Here is a 25,410-nt window from a genome sequence, read left to right on the forward strand (position 1 = left end):
AAATACCAAACGCTAAAAAATATACCTTTAAATTATATGTATGTATTAATATGTATATTATATGTATTTGTAAATACAGTTTTAACAGGCCTTCTCTAAACCTCTTACCAGATCTCTACAAAGAATTTCATATGGCCTACTTTACCCTTAAAATTAAAAAGCTAAAGGGAAGAAGTTACTATTGAGTTCAGAGATGTTTCAGACAAAAAGTAAAGAGAAACATCATCTTGAGCATGAAGCTGTTTTTTCACTCTCTACCCAGCTATCAAGAAACTTGTGGTACTATTTTAAACTCGAATTAGATTTTGAGTCACGGGTGTAGAATACTTCACGGGGGGGGGGGGGGGGGGAAACTATCTTGATTGAAAGCCAATACTCTTACTAAAATACTGTACGATTACAAACACTACTCCCATTTCCACACTAATTTTGTTTTTCTGATGCTGCTAGACTGAGTATCCAAGGCAAAGGCGGAGAACTTAAAATCACAAATAACTGTTTTAAACATAGTGACTTCAACCCTCTTAAAGTTCTTAGAGGACTAAGATTGAAATCAGGTGAGCTTCACAAACAAATTTAATCCATGTGAGTTTATTCTCACCATTAGGAGTTCAACATAAACAAAAACCTACAGCTTTAAAAATGCTAAAAATGTGTCACTGTGAATATAAACTACGAAAAAAACGCATTTCTGCTACGCTGCCCTGCTTCCTGAAACGAATAACGAAAGGAACTGGGAACCTGAACGTAAAACCCAGAGAGTCCTCCGGGGGTTTGCAAATACTCCGGAAAGGTTGCTTTTGCACCCAACACACCCCTTTCAGGGACTCGGGAGCCACAAAGCTCGGCCTCTGAGGGTCAAAGCCGCCGTGAGTCTGCAAGGTGTGCGAGGCTCAGGCGCACAGTGAAAAGGGGCTGCTTTACTGCTTTTGAGAAAACGCCAGGCTGACCCCACAGCCGCGACCGCCAGGCCCACGGGCCTCCCAAGCCCCGCGCTCGCTCGCCGCAGCGCTTCCGCCGCCGCCGCCCACGCCCCGGTCGCCTAGCAACGCGGCCCGGCTGCCTAGCAACGCCGCCGCCCCGGCCCGCCCCGGCCCGCCCCGGCCCGCCCCGGCCCGCCCCGGCCGCCCCGGCCCACTTGCAAGGCCGAGGGATTCATTCTACCTCTTTCTTCTTCTGTCCTCCCCCGAGCTGGATGCAGAGAAGCAGCAGAAGGAGGAGAAAGGGAAAGCTCCCGGTGGGCAGGTAGCGCAGCCGCCGCCCCGCCTGCCTCCGGCGTGAAGGAGCGCCCCTGGCACCCATCGCCGCAGGGCAGTGTCTCCTCCACGCTCGGTAACCGTGCGCGCCCAGCTCCTACGGCGTCCGACTCCTGCCAGAACAGCCGCCGGGCGCCCCTGCCTGTGCCCTCGCGGGTGCGGGTGCGGGTGCCTGCGGCTTCGCCGGGGAAGCGGAGGCCGCGGAGGACGCGGAGGAGGAAACTGACGGCGCATCCGGTTCAGCAGGAGCGGGGACCCGGGAAGGCCCGGGATGGGGCAGGAAGTGGGCGTGGCGAGGGCGCGGGCGCGGGCCGGGAGCGCGCGGCGGCTGCGGACCCCGTGCGAGGGCCCGGGAGTGTGCGGGGCCGCTGAAGTGCAGCCAGAGTGAGCTCCTGCTCACCTGGAGCCCCAGATGGACCTGCTCGCCCTCTGCAATGATGCAGGAGCCTGCTAAGGGATTCGTAAAGCCCTGGCCCCTCGGGCCGAGGGGCAATCACGGTTGGTGCCGTTGGGACGTTCTTGGAACCCCAGCCGTGGCCCACGTACGGAGCCCTCCCAGGCCTCTAACCTCATGCACGGAATATAACCCGGTGCATGCGTAGTAGCCGCCTGCAACTTCACCCCTGCTCCGTGCGGTCTCGCGGAGGGGCCTGCGGAGCCGCCCTCAGGCCACGCCCCCCCATTCATTCAGCCTCCGAGGAGGGGATCCTCTGCCCGAGGGCCGAGCCCCCGTACTCGACGCTTGGGGATGCAAAAATGCAAAGGCCGGAAAGAACAATGGAAGCAGACGGTTTACTGAACATCTTTTAGGGGCCAGGTAGTGTTAGGGGATTTCTTTCCCTTCAGTTTTGGGTTCTTGGTCAGGCTGAGTGGAAGGATGAAGAGGTGAGGGAGCAAAGCGAAGTTTATTGAATTGTGGACAGTACAAAGCTCTGAAAGGGAGGGGAGCCAAGAGGGTTGCCAATTTGGGGTTCAGATCTGGGGGGGGTTATGGGCTTGTTGGGGAGCTCTTTTAATCTGATTAACCCTCCACGCCCCCTTCGTCCAATCAGGTTTTTGTCATCTACCTATCCCGTGGGAAAGGGTGGAGGGCTCCTTGCACGTGGCAGAAAAGGCTTTGAAGGGTGGTTTCCTCATAGGACAGGGCCCCTTGTCCCTGCCTGCCTTTCTTCCAACGATCCTCCATTACTGTTCTAGTGTAGCATTGATTCTCCCTCAAGAATTCTCCTGTATCATGAAAACCTCTGATAGTCTGATGAACTCTGTTGGCCCAGTCTTAAAACAGTATTTCTAACTGCAAAAAAAACTAAATTCATAAGATACAAAGGCATCCCATGAAATGCCATTATCAAAATTAAGACAAGTCACCTCCTTTCAACTGCTCAACAAACATTTGTATTTGGGGAATGCCAGAAAGCAGAGGGAGATGTAAGAACCAACGTAGGGGCACCTGGATGGCTCAGTGGTTGAGGGTCTGCCTTCTGCTCAGGTCCTGATATATCCTGGGAGGAGTCTCTCATCAGGCTCCCTGCGTGGTGGTGGGGGAGGGACACCTACTTCTACCTCTGCCTCTGTCTCTGCTTCTCTGTGTGTGTGTCTCATGAATAAAAATAAAATCTTTAAAAAAAAAAAAAAAAGAGCCAACCTAAAAACATCCAGACTTTGGGGCGCCTGGGTGGCTTAGTTAAAGTCTACTTTCAGCTGAGGTCATGATCTCCCCTGTGTCAGGCTCTCTGCTCAGCAGAGGGTCTGTTTCCCTCTCTCTCTTCCCCTACCTGTCCTCCCTACTCTTTCTCTCCCTCAAATAAATTAAATCTTAAAAAAATAAATAAACATTCAGACTTTACAATGTAATTATGATTGATCAAGAAGCACAGAATTATAGGATCCTTGAACAATTAAGTAGCATAAGGGTTGTAAATAAATTCTGCAATCATATGAAACCTAGCAATGTATCTAACAGCAATTCTAATAAGTGTGATAATATTGAAACAGCAATGATAATAAACAATATTTTAAACTATCTACTACTGCTATATTATAATATGAAATTATTTGTAATTTTTACAGAAAACAAAACCATATGTACTGCTAATACTGCCATGCTTTGCTTTCTGCTTTATAATTGGAGAAAAAAAAAGAGCTTTATGAGTGGTTAATAGAAATAGGGTTAAATTTCTGTCAATTCAAGTTTCCCAGATCCCCCCAAATTTCATGGACTCCAGATTAAGAACTCCTGCTCCATAACACCCTTATCAGATAAATCCTCGTGTAACAATTTTCATAAAAAGAAACTTAGGCCAGGAGATCTAACTCAATGTCATACAACCAGAAAATGGTATACCAGGAATTTGAACTTTGGCAGTCTTACTCAATAGCCACTATCATTTACTATGCTATGCCACCTTTTTTAAAAGAATTTACAAATACATCTCTCTTCTCTATCTCCCAAGCTTTTGATTTCCCACTATTATGTGAATGTTTGTGCCCATAGTAATTGCAACCTAAAGACTAGCCCTTTCCTTTTTCCTTGAGACTTGTGAAAGTGACCTCCACTTTTATCTGTCTGGAGACAAGAATAAATTTATGGTCTATATCAACTAAACATCTATATCAAGATACACTCGACAAAATCAAAATTCACCATCTGTCCCTTTGTATTCCAAACTTATTTTATTTTATTGTAATTAACAGTACCACTGTAACCGAACCAATGTGAGTTCACTCCTTGCTGAGTCACAGATGGAAACTACCAAGTGAGTTGTTGCATATAGGAAACTATTTTCAGTAAATACGGAGATTGTAAGAAATAACTTCTGAAGCCCTCACTCTCTGAGCAAGGGCTGATGGGTTCCTTTTATTCAGGGTCAGGAGGATTATTTTAAAAGGGGATCCTTGTCGTCGTATGTAGATGTGGGCATAGGGTCACACATGCATCTTAAGGAAACATGCCTATACATGCATTGTATATTATGTAAATGAGGCTTGTGCTCCTCCTAGGGCAGAGGTTTAGTATTATAATGAGATAAAGATAATTACTGGTCATTTTAAAGGTCACCCTGTGGCCCATCTGCACAGGTGCAAGTCAGGGACTCATGCTCAAACTGGTCTGAGTGGTCTGGGCTGACGGGAGGTCTTGTCAGGGCAGTTGCTGGTGTTTGAGGGGTGGTTTTGCTTTCCATTTGCCAGAGTTAAGAGATAAGGAAGAAGGAAGAGCTTAATAAAATGTAGGACAAAGGTAGGTGGCCATGAGCAGTAAAGGTCAGGTCTTGGATCTGGTTGATGACACCGTCATCCTCCTCATTACCAATTTTCAGAGCCTCCGAGCTGCCCATCCACTCCAACCATTCTGCCATCCATATTTGGTTTCCAAGTTACTCAGCCTCTATAGTGACTTAAGAAATCGTTTTCTTTTTTTTTCATTTTGTTACTCTAGCATTCATTAGAAAGGCATTGGACATCATTCCTAGTCCATTCTCCCCTTGCTTCCAGTCTTACCAAATTCCTCTACTAGCCTAATCCAAGACTTTTGAATCCTGCCTTCTTATATTCTGTTCTTGGTAAATGAGCCAGAGTGATCCTTTTAATACATAAACCAGTGTAAAGTACTTTCTCTGTCCTCAGCATACAAAGCAATCATTTTCTTTTTTTTAATAATAAATTTATTTTTTATTGGTGTTCAATCTGCCAACATACAGAATAATACCCAGTGCCCATCCCATCAAGTGCCCCCCTCAGTGCCCGTCACCCATTCACCCCCTCCCCCTGCCCTTCTCCCCTTCTACCACCCCTAGTTCATTTCCCAGAGTTAGGTGTCTTTATGTTCTGTCTCCCTTTCTGCCCATTTCTTCTCCCTTCCCTTCTATTCCCTTTCACTATTATTCAAAGCAATCATTTTCACTCTTAGGGCCCTACCGTTACTTTGTGCCTGGCTACCTTTTTCCTACTTTCCATTTTCTCACTCTGCTCCAGCCAGGCTAGTTTCTTTGTTTTCCTTAAATATGTCAAACATACTCCCTCTGTTCTTCACACTGTTGTTTCTTCACCTTTTTCACAGAGCTAGATGTTCACATGGCAAACCTTATCCCTTTATTCAGATCTTCTAAGATGTCATCCTGCCATAGGGAAGCAGAAAGGGAACCCATGGGGGGAAAAAATTGTTTTTTTAGCTCCTTTTCCTACTTTCTATTCTTTGCTAGGATCTGCATCCACAAACACACATACATGCCTTAATGTATGTCCTCCTTGTAAAGGATAAGGAGTTAATGATTTCTTTAGAGATAACACTTCAGGAATGACTGGTTAAGAATGACCAGGCAAGGCCATCATGTGTCTGTTTGAATGACACTAGACATTTCAACACCAAGATCTCCTGGTTCCAGAGAATAAGTGACTTATGATGAACATCTAGATCCTGTGCTTGTTCAGACCAGTTCTAGATACCTGAGAGGACACATGCACCAGACTACAATTGTTAATAAAAACCCCAGGTCCCAGAGATTCTTTTTCCTTTGCTTTCCCAGTCTTCTGAACACTCTGTCTATACCTGTACTCTCTATATATCTTCAATAAACTCTGCTGCACTTCCTATTGGCTCACATTTGATTTCTATCCTGCTGCACCTAGCCAAGGACCCTCTGGGCTGGTCCTGCTGGTCCCTCTCTGGGTCTTGAGGCCCAGCCTGCCTGCATTAGTCTCATCTCTTAGACAACCCCTTCTAAAAACTAAACTCCTTACTCTTCACACACACACACACACACACACACACACACACACACACACTCTTTCATATAGCACTCATTACCTAAAATTATGCAATTGATTCATTGCAGGATTATGCAGGATTCAAATGTAAGCTTGGTAAGATAGGGCTTTCATCCACACTGTCTAGAATAATCCCTGTTTTTCCTTTTTTATAGTATCTATCACTAACTGACATTATACTTTTGCATTTATTTGTCTTTCCCCATATTGGAATGTAAACTCCAGGAACGTAGAGACTGTTTTCTTTGAGTCCACACTACACAGAATAGTGCAATTTTTTAATGCATGAATGAACAAATCCAGCCATTCTCTGTTTAACAGTAAAGTACAACACTAAGCATGTCACTGTCTTTAGTCCACAGACTCCTAGTTTCCAAAGGAGGTCCAATCTGGGATAATGACTTGGAGCTAAGTCAAACCCTTTACCTTTGCTGTAACATAACAGACTTCAAACTGGAGTTTACCCCAAGGACTACATAGGTAAATGGCTTTAAAAGAGCTCACTCCCAGGACACCTGGGTGGCTCAGTGGTTGAAGGCTCTGTCTTCGGCTCAGGGCATGATCCTTGGGTCCTGTGGAGCCTGATTCTCCCTCTGCCTATGTCTCTGACTCTCTCTGTGTCTCTCATGAATAAATAAATAAAATCTTTTAAAAAATATTTTGAACTCCAACAAAAAATACACACACACAAAATTCATTTCCAAAATCTCAACAATCCTGTGTTCTTTCCTAAAATTGATGAACTTGGAAGAAGTGCCTAAGATACAGGCTAATCTTATTTGTTCTTGCCTGACTTTGTTAGGACAATTGCCTTTTATCTTAGCTAAGAAAAGAAAAGAGGTCTCTCCCCTTCTATCCCCATTTTTTTGCTTTCAATAGTATTGAAAGAGGACAGGCTCTAGTTGTCAGCTATAGATCATTTAAAAATTGTTTTGTGAATAGATCACTATGCAATTTATTCAAAAGGAGTTCAAACAATTAGATGATATTGTGATAATAAACTCCTATTCCTGTCTCCTTATTGTGATCATAGTTCTTTAATACTTACTATAAGCAAAGTTAAAAAATAAAAATAAAATGTTCCTGTATATTATCTTATTCTAGCAATAAATAGTACTAATCTACAGACTTGCAAACACATTTTTTAAAACCTTATTTATTTCTGTAAGTAATGTTTTACCAATACACTTCTGCTTTTCACTTTTTCATGTTTACTACTATTTTCTCAAATTCATAATATATGTTGTTATTTTGATCAATTGGGTACAACTAATAACTAATGATAACTCAGTGCAAACGATAAATTTTAATATAGCCTCATGGTCAGAGGCTTATTTAAATCAAATTTCAATCCATACAACTCTTTTTTGCAGAGACTTTGAAGCATAAAAAATATATTAGGATAAAATTCTATCTGATTACACTGCCAGTAGGAGGTTAAATTGGTTTAACTACTTTATCAAAGCAGCAGTATCTACTAAAACTAAATACACCTATCTATGACCCAGCAGTTCCAAAGAGACATATGTTCACAAAATGACATATATGAATGTGCGTGACAGCCTTATTCATAAAAGCCCAAAGTTAGAAAGAGACCAAATATCTATAAACAGTTAAACAGATTATTTTGTGATGCAGTCATACTATATATCAATAAAAATGAACTGATGACCTCTATACATAACATGAATGAATTTTACAATATAAGGATCCAGACACAAAACTAATATATTTGGGTTTGTGGAAATAAAGACCAACCAAATGAGAACAGGCCGAGGCTATTTTTTCTTAGCTTACCATATAACAAGGGAGTAAGCCACTCCCACTTGAGTTTTGACAGACTTTTTTTTTTAAGAGATTTTATTTATTTATTCACAAGAGACACACACACACAGAGAGAGAGAGAGAGAGAGAGGCAGAGACATAGGCAGAGGGAGAAGTAGGCTCCACACAGGGAGCTGGATGTGGGACTCAATCCAGGGACTCGATCTGGGGACTCCAGGATCATGCCCTGAGCCAAAGACAGACACTCAACCAATGAGCCACCCAGGAGTCCCTAGTTTTGACAGACTTAAAGGCAGGTGGAGGAATAGCAAAGTGTAATAGTAGAAAAAAAGGTAGGCCTCAGGTAACCCTCGATTGGAGGTTATGGCTTGGAGGAAGCTGTAGGTGAGCTAAATAGAAGGAGGGCATCTTGGGGCAGCCCTGGTGGCCCAGCGGTTTGGCTGGGGTGTGATCCTGGAGACCTGGGCCCGAGTCCCACGTCGGGCTCCCTGCATGGAGCCTGCTTCTCTCCCTTTCCCTTTGCCTGTGTCTCTGCCTCTCTCTCTCTGTCCGTCATGAATAAATAAATAAAATCTTAAAAAAAAAAAAAAAAAAAGGAGGGCATCTCTGTAATTGGTTAGGGCTGCATATTTGAAATTCTGTAGTTGGTCCTAAGTTGGAAACAGGAATAAAAATTAGGTGGATGTCAGTTTTTAATCAAGTCCAGTTGGTTTGGGACCAGTTGTTAAAGAAGTTCTTGTTTGGACTCCTGGATTGACTAGAGATAGCAGTCTGACCTCCTACAGGTCCAGGCTGGCTCCCTGGGGTGTTTATTATACACAAGGGGTTGGTTTCCTAGACATACTGAAGGTTATAGGCTAGAGTTCTATTTTTATATATGATCTGACCATGAAGTTGGTTGGTGTATTAAATATCTCAGGTAAAAAGTCAGGATAGTGGAAGAGGGCCGAAGAGGGCTCTGGAGTACTAGAAATAGTCCATGATCCATTTCTTGTTTTGATTGGTGGTTATTATATAAGTATATATTGTTTGTGCATATTTATTGAGACATTAGTTTGTGATTTATATATATATACTATATTTCAATAGAAAATTTACTTTTTAATAAAAAGTTTCATTAAAAATATAATTTCAGCCAATCAAAAATATATATATATATATATAATTTCAGGGCACCTGGCTGGTTCAGTCAGAAGAGTGTGTGACTCTTGATCTCAGGGTTGTGAATTCAAGTTCCATGTTGGGTGTAGAGATAACATAAAAAAAATTAAATCTTAAAAAAAATAATGATTTTTTAGAAAGTATAATTTTCAAATCCCTTGGGGGCAGCGTAATGGAAATAGAAGTTCAGGAAGATAAAAAGATAATATAAAATATTCAATTGTTAAAAAGAGGAGTTCCTTCTTGTTTGTGAGTTTGTTTTTTAATGGATAATGATGGCTCTGATTTCCATTCCTTTGGAAATATTTATAAATATTTATAGGAATGCTGTGAATTTTATTTTGTTAATGTCAATATAACTTGGTGAAAATTGTAATCTTTGCAACATTTAAGCTTATAATGAAGACTTTTAGATGTTTACTTTAAGATGCACAAAGGGATATCCAGTCTTCTAAATTCTTTTGAAAGGATGTGATCAAACCATTTTGAAGACCACATTCTACACACTCCTGCCTTTGTTACCGTTGCATCTTCGTAGAATGACTTTGTCTACACTCCTTATACTTCAAAATCTTGCTCATTCTTCAGTGCACAACTTAAATGTCATCTCTGTGATGTGCCGTGTCATAAAATAACATGGTGATTTTAGAGAAAGATTAAAATTATAATTTTAGGCCTCCTGAATACTATTCTTGAAATAATATTATAATAAAGGATTTACTAACACAGCTTACCATATATGTATTTAGGCATTCACAGAAAAAAAAATGAAGAAATCTGAAAAAAAAGAATAAATCTGTAAATTAAAACTTTTAACTGTAGCATTAAAATATAACCTATTAGTTTATTAAATAAAACAATGCATATATCATAATAAACATATTGATAAACTATAATAAGTGTTAATAAACAGAAAATTACATGCATTATTTTGTATAAATATTTATATATCTTTGTAATGGGAGTGCCTAGAACACTCTAACATTTGTATTAATTACCAAATTTAACCAAAGTAACCACTCTTCTCTCCAGGCACAGGAGAAAAATAGAAACAGAAAGCAAGAACTATTTAGCTATCTTTTCTTTACGAGTGTTACTGTCTTATTTACGTCTATTTCCAAGCATAAATATATATGCATATATATATATATAAATTCAAATGCATTTGTATACTTTGCTCATCAATAGCTATTCTACAAAATTTAAAATTATGTTAGTGATTGTGATATTATGATTTATAATAAGACATGTATATCCGGCCTTTATCCCCATTTCTGGCACAGAACTCCTTAAAACACTTGAAATTTCCTAAGTGACTTAAGTGATAAAGATGTCTTTTATTATGTTAATAAGGTGACTTTTGGACTCCACCTAAGGGTGGGGGCTGGTTGCCTGGAGGAATTAACCATGTGATTAAAGGGTTGGAACTTTCAGGCCAACCCCTCCTCTCCAGGGAAGGGAGAGGGGATAGAGGTTGAATCAATCATGCCGATGTAAAAGCCCAAAAAGAGTGGATTCAGAGAGCTTCTAGGTTCGTGAATATGTGGAGATTCTGGGAAAATGGTAGTTAGAAAGGGCATGGAAGCTCCATGTCCCTTTCTTTATACAATACCCCAAGCATCTTTTGCATCCAGCTGTTCTTGAGTTAAATCTTTTATAATAAACTGGTAATCTAGTAAGTGAAATGTCTCTGTGACTTTTGTGAGCCACTCTAGCAAATTAATCAAACTTAAGGAGGGAGTTGTTGAAATCTCCAATTTAGCGCCAGTTGGTCAGAAGAACAGGTAATGTTAACCTGGCCTTGTGACTGGAGTTTGTGAGATGGTGGGGGAAAAGATGAAGTCTTGTAGGACTGAGCCCTGAACTCATGGGATCTGACACTATCCCCTAGTAGGAAGTATCATAATTGAGTTAAATTATATGACACCTACCTGGCATCTGAAAATTGTTTGGTGCTGTGGAAAAATCCCTGCCACACACTGGAATGTGGTGCGGAATCCTTTTAGTGATCAGTGGTGTGTTTTTGGTTTTGTTTTTGTTTCTTACTTAAAAATCATACAAGCACCCAAAGATTATCAACTAGTTTGCTTAATCATATGTCTAAAGCAGTCCTATCAATAGAACTCTGTGATTATGGAAGTTTTCTTTATCAGTGCTGTCCCATATGGTAACCACTGGCCATATGTAACTATTAGACATTTGAACTGTGGTTAATGCAACTGAAGAACTGAATATTTACTTTATCTAATTTTAATTAACTTAAATTTAAATAGCTACAGTGTCTATTATAGTAGTTGCTACTGTCCTACATAGTATAAGTTCTTAAAATTATTTAAGAGCCTGAAAGATAATCTTAGTTAATATATTAAGTCTTTGTGATTGGAGGCACTATAAGAATTTTATAAAATTAAACTTTTACCACTTTTTTAAAGATTTATTTATTTATTTTAGAGAAAGAAAGAGAGAGCATGTGAGCATGAGCAGGGGGGAGGACTGAGGGAGAAGGAGAGAATCTCAAGCAGACTCCCTGCTGGGCCTACAGCCAAATGAAGGGCTCTATCTCAGCATTTAACCCTCATCTTGTATATATTTAAATATTGGGCTGATGTTATTTTTATTGCTAAACTAAATTTTATAGACTCGTTAAATAATGACAAAAGTTTTCTCATATGGGAACCAAGGTCTTTCTTAAACCTCATAATTATAGTAATGAAGGCTATTAAGTCAATGTACCTTTCAGCCACCACAATTTTGAAGTTAATATAACAATAATGTCTTTATTTCTTCAAAAAAACAACGTTCAATCTTTGTCTACACTAGATATTCCCAGAGTGCACATAAACCAGGAGTGATTTTTTCTTATCTATTACTCTAAAATTTCCCAGCGTTAGAAAACAGAGAGGCAGAAATAGAAAAATTAGAAGTTCAAAGAAGCCAACTACAAACAAATATTAAATTGTCACTATAAAGAGCTAATTATGTCCTATCTGCAAATGAGGAGACAAAGTTTAGATGCAGGAAAACCCAGTTTGACATATATACACAGAAAAGAGAAAGTCCTTGGCAATTTTTTCAAGCTGTACAATTTAAAAGCCTGGGATTTTGGAACCCCAAAGAATAGAGCTGAAATGGAAAAGGAGTCTTCTATATGAAATAAAGTGATCTCTCTTTTGTACACAAAACAATCTTCTCATGAGTATTTCTTCTCCTTTTGTTCTAAGATAGCTACTGAATGATTGTCCTGCTAAAATCAAGTGTGTGGGAAATATCAGAAATGGAGACAGAACATAAAGACTCCTAACTCTGGGAAACGAACTAGGGGTGGTAGAAGGGGAGGAGGGCGGGGGATGGGGGTGAATGGGTGACGGGCACTGAGGGGGGCACTTGACGGGATGAGCACTGGGTGTTATTCTGTATGTTGGCAAATTGAACACCAATAAAAAATAAATTTATTATAAAAATTAAAAAATAAATAAATAAAATCAAATAAAATCAAATGTTTCCCCCAGTGGTCACTGCAATTCCAAATTGCCTCTGCAAAATACTACCAGTTGGAGGATAAGTATGCATTATACTTAGAAAAAAAAAAAAAAAAAAGGAAACAGGGGTTTAGCCAGAAAGATCTGTAGTTTCAGACAGAGAAGACCCCATGAGAACTCTAGTGGTTAGTAAGGTTGGTGCTTGGAGAACCTGTGCTGATTGGGGGCCAGACAAAACTGACTATGGGCATGTGACTCTGAACAAATCATTTCTTACAAAACTGGGGAGGACCCCTTACAAGGTTCTGAAATGCTGGCCTAAAGCAACCTCTACCCTAAGAACATCAGTCTGAGGATGCCTTTCTGAACTCCCCTCTCCCTCAGCAATGGCCTAAGGATAGACTTCCAGACTCACCAGATCTATGTCCAGACCCTCATCATAGACTGTTCTTTGTATAGACGAAATCGGCAAACCTCAGAAGTCAATACCACAAGGCAAAAGAGCAATTCACCAAAAATGCAATATAAACCCATCATATGACCAAAAAAACCCAAAAGAACTTATTCCTAAGAAGACAAAAGCCCAGGGCAAAAAAATCATGATGAACTATTAATTAGAGCTCAGCTCAGAGTAAAACTTACCTCCCACCTGTGGCCAGAGTGACATTTTGAACACTTAAACAGAGATTTCTAGGACATTATTACTGAGTCTAAAGTTCTGGTCCAACAGTGAGAGTCTCAGCTAAGCCTTGGTGGAATCTCTGTTTCTTTTATTATCTACACAACACAGCCAAAGTCAGACTGTGCTGGGTTTATTGGCTGATTGCAAATGTTCCTTCCTCATTCCATGAAGAGTTACGGGGAATCTAAGTAAGAGAGTGTTTGAATGGAAATGTTACAGCATTTAGATTTGTTTCTAATCTTTTGGGGAAGATTCGAGGACGTGTGGTTCTGTTCTGGACTCAGAACTGTCATGAGCAGGAGAAATTCCATGGAAGGGTATCTTAATAATTTTTGCCTAGAAGATGAAAGGAAAAAAATAAAATTAAATATAAAATCGATCAGAAAAGTAACAGTCACTTATATTAGCTGAGAGAGGTGGATGTTTGGTCATTTTTGTGGTTTATGCAGTGCTCTTGTGTCAGACAAGATTATGGAAGAGACTCATATTTGTCTCACTCTGTCATGGTCACAGTGGAATTCAGTGGAATTCTTTTTTTTTTTTTTTTAAGATAGATAGATTTATTTATTTATTTATTTATTTATTTATTTATTTATTTATGATAGACATAGAGAGAGAGATTGATAATGGCAGAGACACAGGAGGAGGGAGAAGCAGGCTCCATGCAGAGAGCCCGACTTGGGACTCGATCCCAGGACTCCAGAATCACGCCCTGGGCTGAAGGCAGGCGCTAAACCGCTGAGCCACCCAGGGATCCCCGGAATTCTTTTATATTCAGCAGAGAAATACCAAGGCCTGTTAGAGCCAGATCAGCTCCAGGCTGACTATAGTCCAGGAACAGATTGGCTCTTTCTCATTTTAGGCAAAATTATCTTAATTTCCTAATCAAAAAAAACCCTCAGAAACAAAAAAACATAGAATTCTTGTGAGGATCAAGTTAACCAATAGATACAAGAAAATTATTAGAAAGCTCAGAATATATGAACTCTTCATTAATATTTGCTGGTGTTATCATCATTTACCATCACATTGAACTTATGTTTGCTTCTTTCCCACTGAACAGTAAGCACTTGGAGCTGTATTTATCTTTGTATTCCCTACACCAGTGTGTACGCCCTACACCAGCACTATACAAAGCCGACTATTTGGGAGCATGGGCTGTGGAGCAGGACTCTATCACTTAACTAACCACATGTCTGTAGGCAGATTACATCACCTCTCTGTTCCTCAGTTATTGTAAAATGAAGATAGTAATAACACCTTGAAGGTGAAAGAAGGGGATACATGCCACGTGTTCAGAAGAGTACCTGACACATTGTAAATGCTATACATCAACTCCCATTGTGGGTGTAGATATTCAATAAATATTTAACTGACTCCAGACATTAATTCTTCTTTCTACCAGATACTAGGGTCAAAACAGGAGTAAGGGAAAGACAGATATGAGAGGATAGTCCATTTCTAAGAAACATACATATATATATTTAGCATGTTTCCGTTGGAGGGATGAGGCAGTCAGTGACATATCTGTGTCTCAAGCTGCTGTGTGGTGAATAGACTGGCAGAGGGGGGAAGGGGGTGAGGGGAATGAAAGTACAAGGAACTGACCTTACATTTCAGCCTCACCTCCTAGTACCACATATGATGTAATACAGGAGCATCACAAAAATTTTAACCCATAACTATTATACAGATGCTCTTATGGAATATACAGAGGAAAATGTAAAGGGAAAAACCCTAGAGCTCCAAGAAACACAGTAAAAAACCCTGATGGTTAAAAATATCAGGCACTAATATGTAATCCTAACTGCCTTTTCTCGTTTTTCTAAATATATTCATTTATTAGATATATCTAAATAATTTTAGTAATTTGCAAACAATTGACTACTTAAAATAAGTTTTTTTATAATTAGTGTGTTTCCTAGAGATATTCCAAAATAAAAGTAATTTTGTATATTATTATAAATTATATTCAATTATTTTAAACTTTATCTTAATAAGTAACGGGAGCCTTGAAGCATTATGTCTATGTAATCAACAGAATTTAGATTATTTTTATAAATATTGCTAAACTTCAACTAATACCACTTCCCATGGCATTAACTAAAACATTTTCCTTTATTCATAGAACCTAGCTGCATTTATAAAAATTCATTGCACGTGATCTTTTAATTATTGTTCAATTTCTGCCCTAGAATTTCTATTAAAATCAATACAAATTCATATTTGAAACACAGAATTAAGGAAGAGTCTAGTAAAAGATTTACCAAACAAATTATAGTTCTAAAGAGCATGTACCTGCACAATTACATTCAAAACCCATGTTTGGTATATTTTCAGAAACAACCCTCAACATATTTCATTATGTTGAACATATGGTTAACTCAAACAGCCTTTCACTTATTTGTTCAGCATGCTCCATGTATCTGAAAGGTCAGTGGAGCACATGTTAGCACCAAGAAATATCGTTTCAAAGGACTGTTCATTGGCTAGTAATTGGGGGCCCACTCTAGTAATTGGGGAGCAAGGGAAAAGGCATTATTTTTTAAAATTCTTACGTATCAGATGCTGTGAAGTCAAAGTCCAAAATCTGGCTGCTTTTTGGCAGGATGATTCCAGAGCTTTCTAGACTCACTAAGAAAATTCAACTTATCTTAATGAAATTATATATCGAAGCCAGGTACGGACATGGACAAATGATTGAAGCTATTTAATTTAAGCAATCTGTAGCAAGGTTTTAGAAAGAGAAAAGAATCCAAGGGGGTCACAGGAATGTGTAGAGAGTATCTCTGAGATTCTAAAATAATCAAAGAAGTGTTCTACAGAGCCAGGAAAACATTGGAAAAGAAATTATGAAAGCAGTTGAGCTTAAGAGATAGTTTCACTATCTTTATTATGCCAAACATTTGAGCTTGGACACATGTGAGTTTGCTGCAGAATACTTAACAGTGTTATTTTCATTTGTGGTTCTCATAGTTTTAAAATGCTATAATTTCTTAGATACAATGACCAAGTTAACTTATGTTTTATTTCCTTTCAATTTCCTGTTCTTTTGGACATATAAAAAGCTGAATTGAACTTTTAAAATTAATGAGCAAAAATAGATTGAATCTCCAAATACATGACTTTCTTCCTAATTTATCTCCTAAACTCACCAAATAAGGCAACTTCTATGCTTGTATGCATATGCCAATAATTGTATTTCATTGAATAAATGTTCATTTTAACCTTGTCATTTTTAAGGAAAGAAATGTTGCATAGTTTTTTTTTTTGTTTTTTGTTTTTTGCATAGTTTTCTTTAAAGAAATCACAAATGCTGGGTTAGTGGGTGGCTCAGTTGGTTAAATGACCAACTCTTGATTTGGGCTCAGGTAGTGATCTCAGTCATGAGGCCTTATGTCGGGCTCTCCACTCACTGTAGAGTCTGCTTGAGATTTTGTCTCTCCCTATCCCTCTGCCCTTCTCCCTGTTCAGTGTGTGCCCTCTCTAAATAAATAAATAAAGAAAATTCTTTAAAAAAAAAAAAACACAAATGCTGAGCTAAGCATGGATTTCTTTCATATTAACATGAAGTTTTTAACTGGAATTACATTCAGTAATTAAGTTATATTGGTAGAATTATGACAAATTCTATTGGTTTCCTGCAAAAGTTCATTGTTTATTCCAAGGACTAAATTAGTTATTAAGAAATATGTTAAAGGATATTACTCTGGGCTAAAACCAGGAAGCTTTAAAATTAGTACTCCAGTTTATTAGTTAATGGTGTTTAATCTACTTTGATTTCATTGCTAAAAAAATATCAGTTTACTCATTAGAATTGTATATCAATAAATACAGGATAGGAAGAAGATAATGATGCATACGAAACATTTAAAGAATAAGAGAAAAAGCATTCCAAGTCAGGGATTTATTTTGTCTAATGATATTGAAGCTGTTGATCAGTAGCAATGCTTAGTAATTGTGTATGATAACTTTCCAACTGAGAATAAAGCAAACTTCAGGAGCATTCGTGCTTCATATAGAAAGGAGTTAATGTGTGAATCAGCAATTTCTTTTTAAAGATTTATTTATTTATTTATTTATTTATTTATCTATTTATTTATTTATTTACTTAGTTACTTGTTTATTTGAGAGAGAGAGTGTGCTCGAAGGGGTGGGGGGAGCAGAAGGAGGCGGAGATTAAGTCTTAAGTAGGGGCCATGCTAAGCACTGAACCCAATAGAGGCCTCCATCTCAGGAGCTACTACTTGCTTTCTCATTACAGCCAAACTTATCTAATTTTTCTACCTTCATCACTTGGTGATTGGCATTTGTGTCTTTGTTCTTTTTGACTTCTTTCCATTCTACAATGCTCAAATCTTTCTGTGTCATTTAAGACTCAGCACAAGTTTGTGTTTCTCCAAGATGTCTTCACAGAATCTTCCAATCCATCATGAACTCTGAGTTCTTTGTCCAATAAATTGGACATTTTATTGATATATTGTCACTCTTTTTACACTCTTGAAAATCATTCAGGACCAAAAGGACTTTTGTATATGTGGGCTGTATATATCAGTGTTTGTCATATTATAAATTAAAATTGAGAAAAATTTAAACGAGTTATTTCAAAATAATAGTCCATTGCTTGTTAACATAAATAACATTTTTATTTTTTAAAGCATTAGTGAAAATAGTGATATTGTTTTACATTTTTGCCAATCTTCGTAATATCTGCCTTAATAAAAGACAGCTGTACACTCATACTGTTTCTACATTTAATCTGTTATGATATCACACATCATATAAATTCTGGAAAATCCCACTGTACACTCATGAGAGAATGTTAGTGAAAAGACTTTTACTGTAGATTAAACAAGGTTTGTATATCTAAAAATGTGTCCTACATGAGGTTTTCTATCTACTTTAGAAAAATTAAAAGAAATGGTGAAGTTACATACGGCCACAATTATTCAAGCAAACACAAATTACCCTTCTTGTGTCTTTAAAGTTAGGAATCAGAGGCTAGTAGGTTAGAATGTTAGAATATGCTTCTCATACTTCCAGATCCAGTGGTGTGGATTACCTGCAAAACCTGCTAATCACTCACACACACAATTTGAAAGGGCAAGGAAATTAAAGTCCTGGATTAGCCTTGACCAATGGGGAAGGGAACCAATGAGAAAAAGGAGTCTGTGACCAAAACAGGACATCAATTCTGAGACATGTTTCATGAAGTGCCTCAGAAGGTCCAAAGAGATGATGTGCCAGTCTCCAACATTTGGGGCCAAGTAGATAATATATCCTTGTAAAGGATTTCTTTCTTCCCTGTTTCATTCCCACTGCCCGTCACTCCTCTGTGATCAATTCCTAAATAAACTACCTATACATAGCCTTTGTTTCAGGTTCTGCTTTGGTGATCATCTTCATCATTTTATGATAAGCAGTGGTTTACTTTTCTTTATTTTTCTCTCCCAACAAGACTATATGGATGGTAATTTGACTTACTTGTTTCTGTATCTCCTAAGCCTAGCACATAGTAGAACTTTACTGTATTTTTGATGAATAAATGGTAGCATTTTCAAGAAATTTCCTGTGGGTAAAGGCAATAACAGGTTGCAGGCTGGAATTAGATAGTTAAAGAGAAATATGAACGAATGGGAAAAATTATGGAGGTGGAGGGATAAGCCCATGAATCTTCTCTATCATTTGTATATCTTTATGTACACTGAAAACTTTGTTGAGGCATCTGGGTGGCTCAGTGGTTGAGCATCTGCCTTTGGCTCAGGTCATGATCATAAGGTCCTAGGATTGACTCCCACATCAGGCTCCCCACAGGGAAACAAACTTTATTTGCTATCATATAATGCAGAGGTTTCATACGATGCAGAAGAAATGTTTCATGGCATCCTATTTGACTCCTTTGATTTTGTAGAAATGAAGATTGATGTTTAAATAGCAAGTATCTGGATGGGTCAGTTGGTTAAGCATCTGCCTTTGGCTTAGGTTATGAACCCAGGGCCTGGGATGGAGCCTTGCCTTTGGCTCTCTGCTCAGTGGGGAGTCTGCTTCTCCCTCTACCCCTCTACCCTGCCCTCTCTCTCTGTCTCTCTCTCATGCTGTCCTAAAATAAAATAAAATAAAATAAAATAAAATAAAATAAAATCTTTAAGAATAAATAAATAACAAGTATCTAAGGAAGACCAATTATTTTTTAAAACTGTGACAGGTACTCGACCAAATGGTTTGCATAAATGATCTCCTTTATAAATGAGGCAATAAAGGCTCTCAGAAGTTTAGTATATTATTCAAGGTCCTAATGTTAAATAGTACAGCTGGAAGTAAAATCCAATTTAGCATTAAACTGTTTTCATGATGTTAAAGATATTTAAATATGCCTACCTACTTACAAAATCAAGAATCCTTATTGGCAAAGACCATGCCTTTTTTTTTTTTCTCTCTCCCTCAGTGTTTCCATAATGCCTTGCAAAAAGGGAGTGTTAGTTGAATTTGAATTCATCTAAAATGTGCTAAAAAAGATAGCATGCAACTCCAGAAAAATGAGGTGATAAGCAGGATGAAGAGGTAAGTTGGAAGGATGCAATTTTGGAATCTATTTGAATCCAATTAGTACACTGTAAGGGAGGGGCCTGCAGGAACATTGACATGTTAGTTTGACATGGTAGTTTTTGAGAGCCACCAGGGAGCAGTCTCCCAATTGTTTAAACCATATGCACTGCCAATTTCTCCATGTAACTATAATAAAGGTTATAGTGGTTATAACCACATGCCAAGACTATTGCTTCCTACTGAACAGACTATTTAGTCAAAAATTTAGAGACTTTTTACGTATAAAAATATTTTAAAATAGAACAAGTATCCAGTTCCCTTTGATGGTAGATATAGACCTTGCAACAAACACTATGACCACTGATTTTACTATAGCTTCAAGGTTCTATAATTTATGAGTAGTAAATTAGTTGAAAGCTTCCATGGCTATCACTCAGGGAAGAGCTATGAAAAATGCTGATTACATAAAATAGACTTCTGGGATTATATCAAAAAATATTAATGACTTCACAATCTTTAATAAGTTTCAATTAGAATTTAAGCTCCAAAAAAGTTTTAAAACTATCCTAAAATTAGCCAAATAAGAGAGTAAAAGGCAATCATTATTCTCGCAATCATGACTCCTCCATCATGCCTCAACAATTTAATTAAAAGATGGGTGATAAATCTTATGTCAGCAGATGTGTATATGAGAGTGAGCAGGGAGCCAAATCAATGAGCCAAAATACAGGACTGCACAGTACTGTTGTAATAATCTTTTTGTTGTATAAGCAAATGCTATTTTGTGACTTTTTTGCATACAAAGATTTCATTTATTGATTCAATTTTAAGATAGTTTTGTAGTGTCATGGGCATAGTTCAATAAACATTTTTGAACACAGAGAAAATATAATTTAGATTTATTCTATTTTTTAAAATGAAATTATTTCACATTTAGATGCAAATTTGAGCATAAAACCTATGTTTAGTTTTATGGAAAGATGAGAGATGATTAACATTGCTAACTTTAAATCCTTACTTAAGTATGTACTAAAACTATCTTTGAATAAACCTTTAATGATATACGCTGCTTTAACCCTGGGTTATTCTCTCAAAGTTCAAATTTACTGCCATGACTAGTAACCATTCCTATAAATAAATGGCCTATTTAATGCCTGTTTACAATTCTATGGAAAAAAAATTATAGAAACTGAGAGTATCTTTTGATAAGAAGTGACTTGATATCCTATCTAATTCAATTAGTTAAAAAGAAAATTATTCTATATAATACATATGTGTATATATGTGCACACAATATTCTATATATAATACATATTATAGCTACATATTACTAAATTATTTTATACATATTGACCTATAATATATGTATATATACCCTCCATTATAGATATCAAATAAAGATTTGAAAAAAATTTTCTATTTCTCTTTATTTATTCATGAGAGACACAGAAACATAAGAAGAGGGAGAAGCAGGCTTCCCTTGGGGACCCAAACGTGGGGATCCCAGGACTCTGGGATCATGACCTGAACCAAAGGCAGACACTCAACTATTGAGCCACCCAGGAATCCCTTCTATTTCTTTTTATATTTCTATTTTGCATTTAATTTTCTCCTTATTTTTTCTTGGTACCATACACTATATGAATAAAACCATAACTTGCAAAATGTGAGATTACTTTAGATATAAAAGCATATATTATTGTGTAAAATACTTTTTTTTAAATGATAAAAAGTAAAAATTATGAAAATACTAAACAAGTCACAAAACTAGAAAAGGGAATTGCAAGAGATAAGCACAAGGTTATATTAATTGAGAGAAACCAGATACAAAGGGCCAGTGTGTGATTCCATGCATATGAAATCTATAGTATAGGTAAATATATCTAGACCAAAAGCAGATTAGTAGTTAGCAGAGGCAGAGGCTAAGGGAGAGTGGGGAATGATGACTAATGCATACCAGTTTTCTTCTGGGGGTCATGAAAATGTCTTGGAATTAAACAGTTGTGATGTTAATGAAACTTTATGAACTTGGTAAAAACCATTGAACTATATACTTTAAAAGGGTAAATTTTAATTTATGTGAATAACATATCAATTAAAAATAAAAATGAAATTTAAAACTGTATTGTTTACTCTTTTATTTCAAGATGACACACATCCACCATATACGTACAACATTGGTAGAAACCTGCCAATTATGTCTTGGGGGAAAATATAATCAAACAAGCATAAAATCTTGAAACACATAATTGGAGGTGGAATATTTATAGTATAGGTTATACTTAACAATTGATATAATGTTTAGCAATATGTAAGGTACAGTACAAATTGAAGTTCAAAGAAAGTTTCTCTTTGAGGAGTACGTTGTTGAATTTGATAATTTTTCCAGAAAGTGCAATTATTCAATAACTATGTGCAAGCCTTAAATGTGAATATGGTATCTTTTTGCTTCATACTACCTATGAGGAAGCTCTCACAATCATTGAAAGTTTGAATTGTTGTTCACCTTAGCCCTGTTAGGGGTAAGGTGTACGTATGTGTACGTGTGTGTGTGTGAGAAAGTCTGTCTCTGACTTCACAAGTGTGTGAATGCATGTGTGTGTGATTGGCAATAGAGTTAATACAGAGGAAGGAATGGGGTGGAAGTCAGCTTGATGAGGTACAAAGAATTCTGCAGTAGTGAGTAGGTGATTGAGTTCTCGTTTAGCTTTAGTAATAACTTTTTATGAACTTACACAAATCAATTTACTTCTTTATTCCTGTTTCTTCAACCAAAAAAAAAAGGTTTGGATTAAGATAGTGATCTCACTTGAGGTCACAAGGCCAATACTTGTGACCTCAAGTGACAACTTTGAGCTACAGATAGAGCTCTCTAGAATTTTTTGTTCAGCATAAAGTTCAGGTTCCCATGGAAAGTACAAGTATTGATTAGCAAACTTCAATCATGAGTATAAGGGAAGAAATGAATCTAGGCATTGGTACCATGAACTAAATGATCTTTAAAAACCTTCGTATTTCTAAAATTTTATCACATTTTATTGATTTTTTTCACAGCATATAATTCAACTAATTGTATAAAAAATATAAAATTAATCAGCTTACTCTTTAAAATTAAACTTAAATAATATGAACATTTTAATATTATATACTACCATGAAAGCCATAGGCTCCCTTGGAAATATATTCTTCTTGATAGATAACCACCATTTTTATATTTTGTCTATTATTCATCTTTTTTATTTTTCAACAAACATTGAGGGAATAGTGAGTAACCTATTATATTTCACAGAATTAATTGTCTAAATATAGCCCATCTAACTCAGAAGCATTTTTGCCCTCTGGTTAATGGTAGTGTGAATGTGAGAGAGAACACTTCAAGTAATGAATGGCAGAACAGAGTTTCATGGAAGAGCCAAATGCTTTCAGTTCCAATTTATAAACCTACCTACTTTAATTAAGAAAAGTAATCTTCATGGTAATGGAAACCCAAACCATTTTGGGGGGAAAAATCACCTGCCATATTATCAAGAAGCTATGTATGTATCAAGAGACACACGGTCCAAGTGTAATGTATTGGAAATGACTGATGCCCTAGGGTAATCAAAGTGAAAAGCAACAAAGAAAGCTAGTAAACAAAATGAAACTGTTAGTAATTAAGGTCAGGTGAGAACATTAGAAATATGTTAATAACTTGCTTTAAAAAGTTGAAATAGATCATGAATTCAGCATATTGATTGGCAATGCATTCTTCTGTAATTGTTTTAAAGTCCACTATATGCTAAATATATGAAGGACATAATAATGTAGGAAACATATGTCAATTCTAAGATCAGTGAAGCATTTCTGAGACGGTAGATGAGGGTGAGTCAAATTTAGTTAACTCAACCATGAAAGTCATTAACGATGAGTAACTGTAAAAATCTATACTAGCCTGACCTCTTTACACATTCCTCTGAAGTCCCCTAAAACTTTTCAGGTTCATTTTAAAAAACAGAAAATTATAGGAAAGTACTAAGGATATAGGAATAATTTTTGAATAATGAATTTCTTGTACAAAATGTACTGTATAAATTTTTGTATCTGAAAACAATTAATTAAAACTCCATTGTCACTTTCTCTAGGTTGATGTTTGAACAGTCTCCAAATTTGATTTCAAATGCTCCATCAAATCAAGGAGCAAGGAAAAGGTAAATTGGCTAGAGTCAGGAGGATGCTGAATGACCTTTCATACTAGAACTGAGGGAGTAGAATTTGAGTAAAATGCACAGATTATCAGTCAATCTTCCGTGAATTAGTGCATCAACCAAAGATCTTATCTTTAGTCCTCAGCATAGCAAGTTAGAAAAAAAAATGTATGCTTGACTTCAACAGTATTTATATCTCACTGAGGATTAGCACCTGACAGAACTGGATTTTTTAAAAGTCCTTTAAAAAAACATTGAAGTAGAAGTTGACAAGCTCATGCTAAAATTCGTATGGAAATGCAAGGGACCCTAAATAGCCAAAATGATCTTGAACAAGAACAATCTGTGGACTCACACTTTCTTATTCTAAAATTTTCCACAAAGCTGAAATAATCAAGACTGGTTTGGCCAATATATTAACATATAGATTATCAATGGGAAAAAAAAATGGATTCCAGAAGTAAGTCCAACATCTGCAGTCCATTGATTTTCCAACCAAAATTAAGTAAAAATATTATCATTTATGGAGTAAATGAGATATCATTGATCAAGTAAATTTATAAGCCAGGAATTAAGTGGGAATATTTACATTATTTTCTTCCATTCTTAACCACAGCCATGCAGGCAGCTTTTATTTACCCATTATATAGATAAGATATTTGAGGTGGAGAGAGGTTAAGCCAACCTACTAGTAAGTGGGTGAATCATAATTCTGAATGTAGGTTCCCCTGATTTTGGAGCCTGATTCCAAAGGAATCATGAATGCCACCTTATGTGACTGCTTTGACATCTCTTTAAAATAAATAAAATAAAATAAAATAGATATTAAAGAATATTATTAACACCAAATAAATATATTTATAAAAATAGTTCAACAAATAAATATAGTAGACAATTCCATACCAAAAATCAAAGTAAAACCCAAAGGCTGTGTACCCTAAATGTGCAAGAGGCATGGAGCTCTTCCCAAGGAAAGGGTAGAGTTCTGCCTTCAGTGTGATTATAATGTGAATTTAAGATCTCATAATCTACCTTGTCATTTAAAATTTCTAAAGGTATTAAGCATCCAAAGGAATATATTTTATTTTGCATGCTTTGTAATTAATAGCAATTTTTTAGTACCCTGTTATACATTAACTTTCTTGCTCAACTCACTTTTGGCACTGTTGTACAAAAATTTAAAATCTAAAAATAAATTATCACTACAAACACAAATGTTATTGTGAAAGAAAAAACTATTGTGTCATCGTACATCTAATAACTCTTTCATCATTTACAGCACACAAGAATAGAATAGATCTAAGGATCTATATAATTAGAAGAGCATAGTACTCCCTTAAGTAATGCTGCAGAGAGTGAAGCATCTAAATGATATGACATTAAATCCAGTTAGATTTTACAGTGGAAATTATAAGTACCAACAAAAAGTAACATTCTTTGTTGAGAATATTTGAGAAATGGTGTTATATAGAAGGAGGTTCCACACTGCTAGGGTACAAACCATTATATATTCCCATATGCTGTAAGAGAAGCACAGCTATACATAGAAGGGA

At 37.0% G+C, this 25,410-nt stretch overlaps 1 protein-coding gene and 1 long non-coding RNA gene across 6 annotated transcripts in view; one reads left to right on the plus strand and one right to left on the minus strand.

The window, feature by feature from the left end:
• Positions 1–1,514, minus strand: part of TUSC3 (tumor suppressor candidate 3) — a 223,199-nt gene extending 221,685 nt beyond the window's left edge. For 4 of the 5 annotated variants that reach the window (XR_013352777.1, XM_077848949.1, XM_077848951.1 and 1 more), the window contains exon 1: positions 1,165–1,514. Coding sequence is in view for 4 of the 5 variants with exons in the window: in XM_077848949.1 (XP_077705075.1) it covers positions 1,165–1,302 (138 nt within the window). In the remaining variant the exon portion in view is untranslated. The remainder of the gene's footprint in view (positions 1–1,164) is intronic. The other variant, XM_077848950.1, reaches the window with a different exon arrangement.
• On the plus strand, positions 1,116–23,861 carry LOC144284424 (uncharacterized). Its single transcript, XR_013352780.1, has 3 exons — positions 1,116–2,073; positions 19,573–19,688; positions 23,795–23,861. It is a non-coding gene; the product is annotated as an uncharacterized LOC144284424 (long non-coding RNA).
• The last annotated feature ends 1,549 nt before the right edge of the window (positions 23,862–25,410 follow it).

Source organism: Canis aureus, chromosome 15 (genome assembly GCF_053574225.1).
Source record: "Canis aureus isolate CA01 chromosome 15, VMU_Caureus_v.1.0, whole genome shotgun sequence".
Classification (NCBI taxonomy): Eukaryota; Metazoa; Chordata; class Mammalia; order Carnivora; family Canidae; genus Canis; species Canis aureus.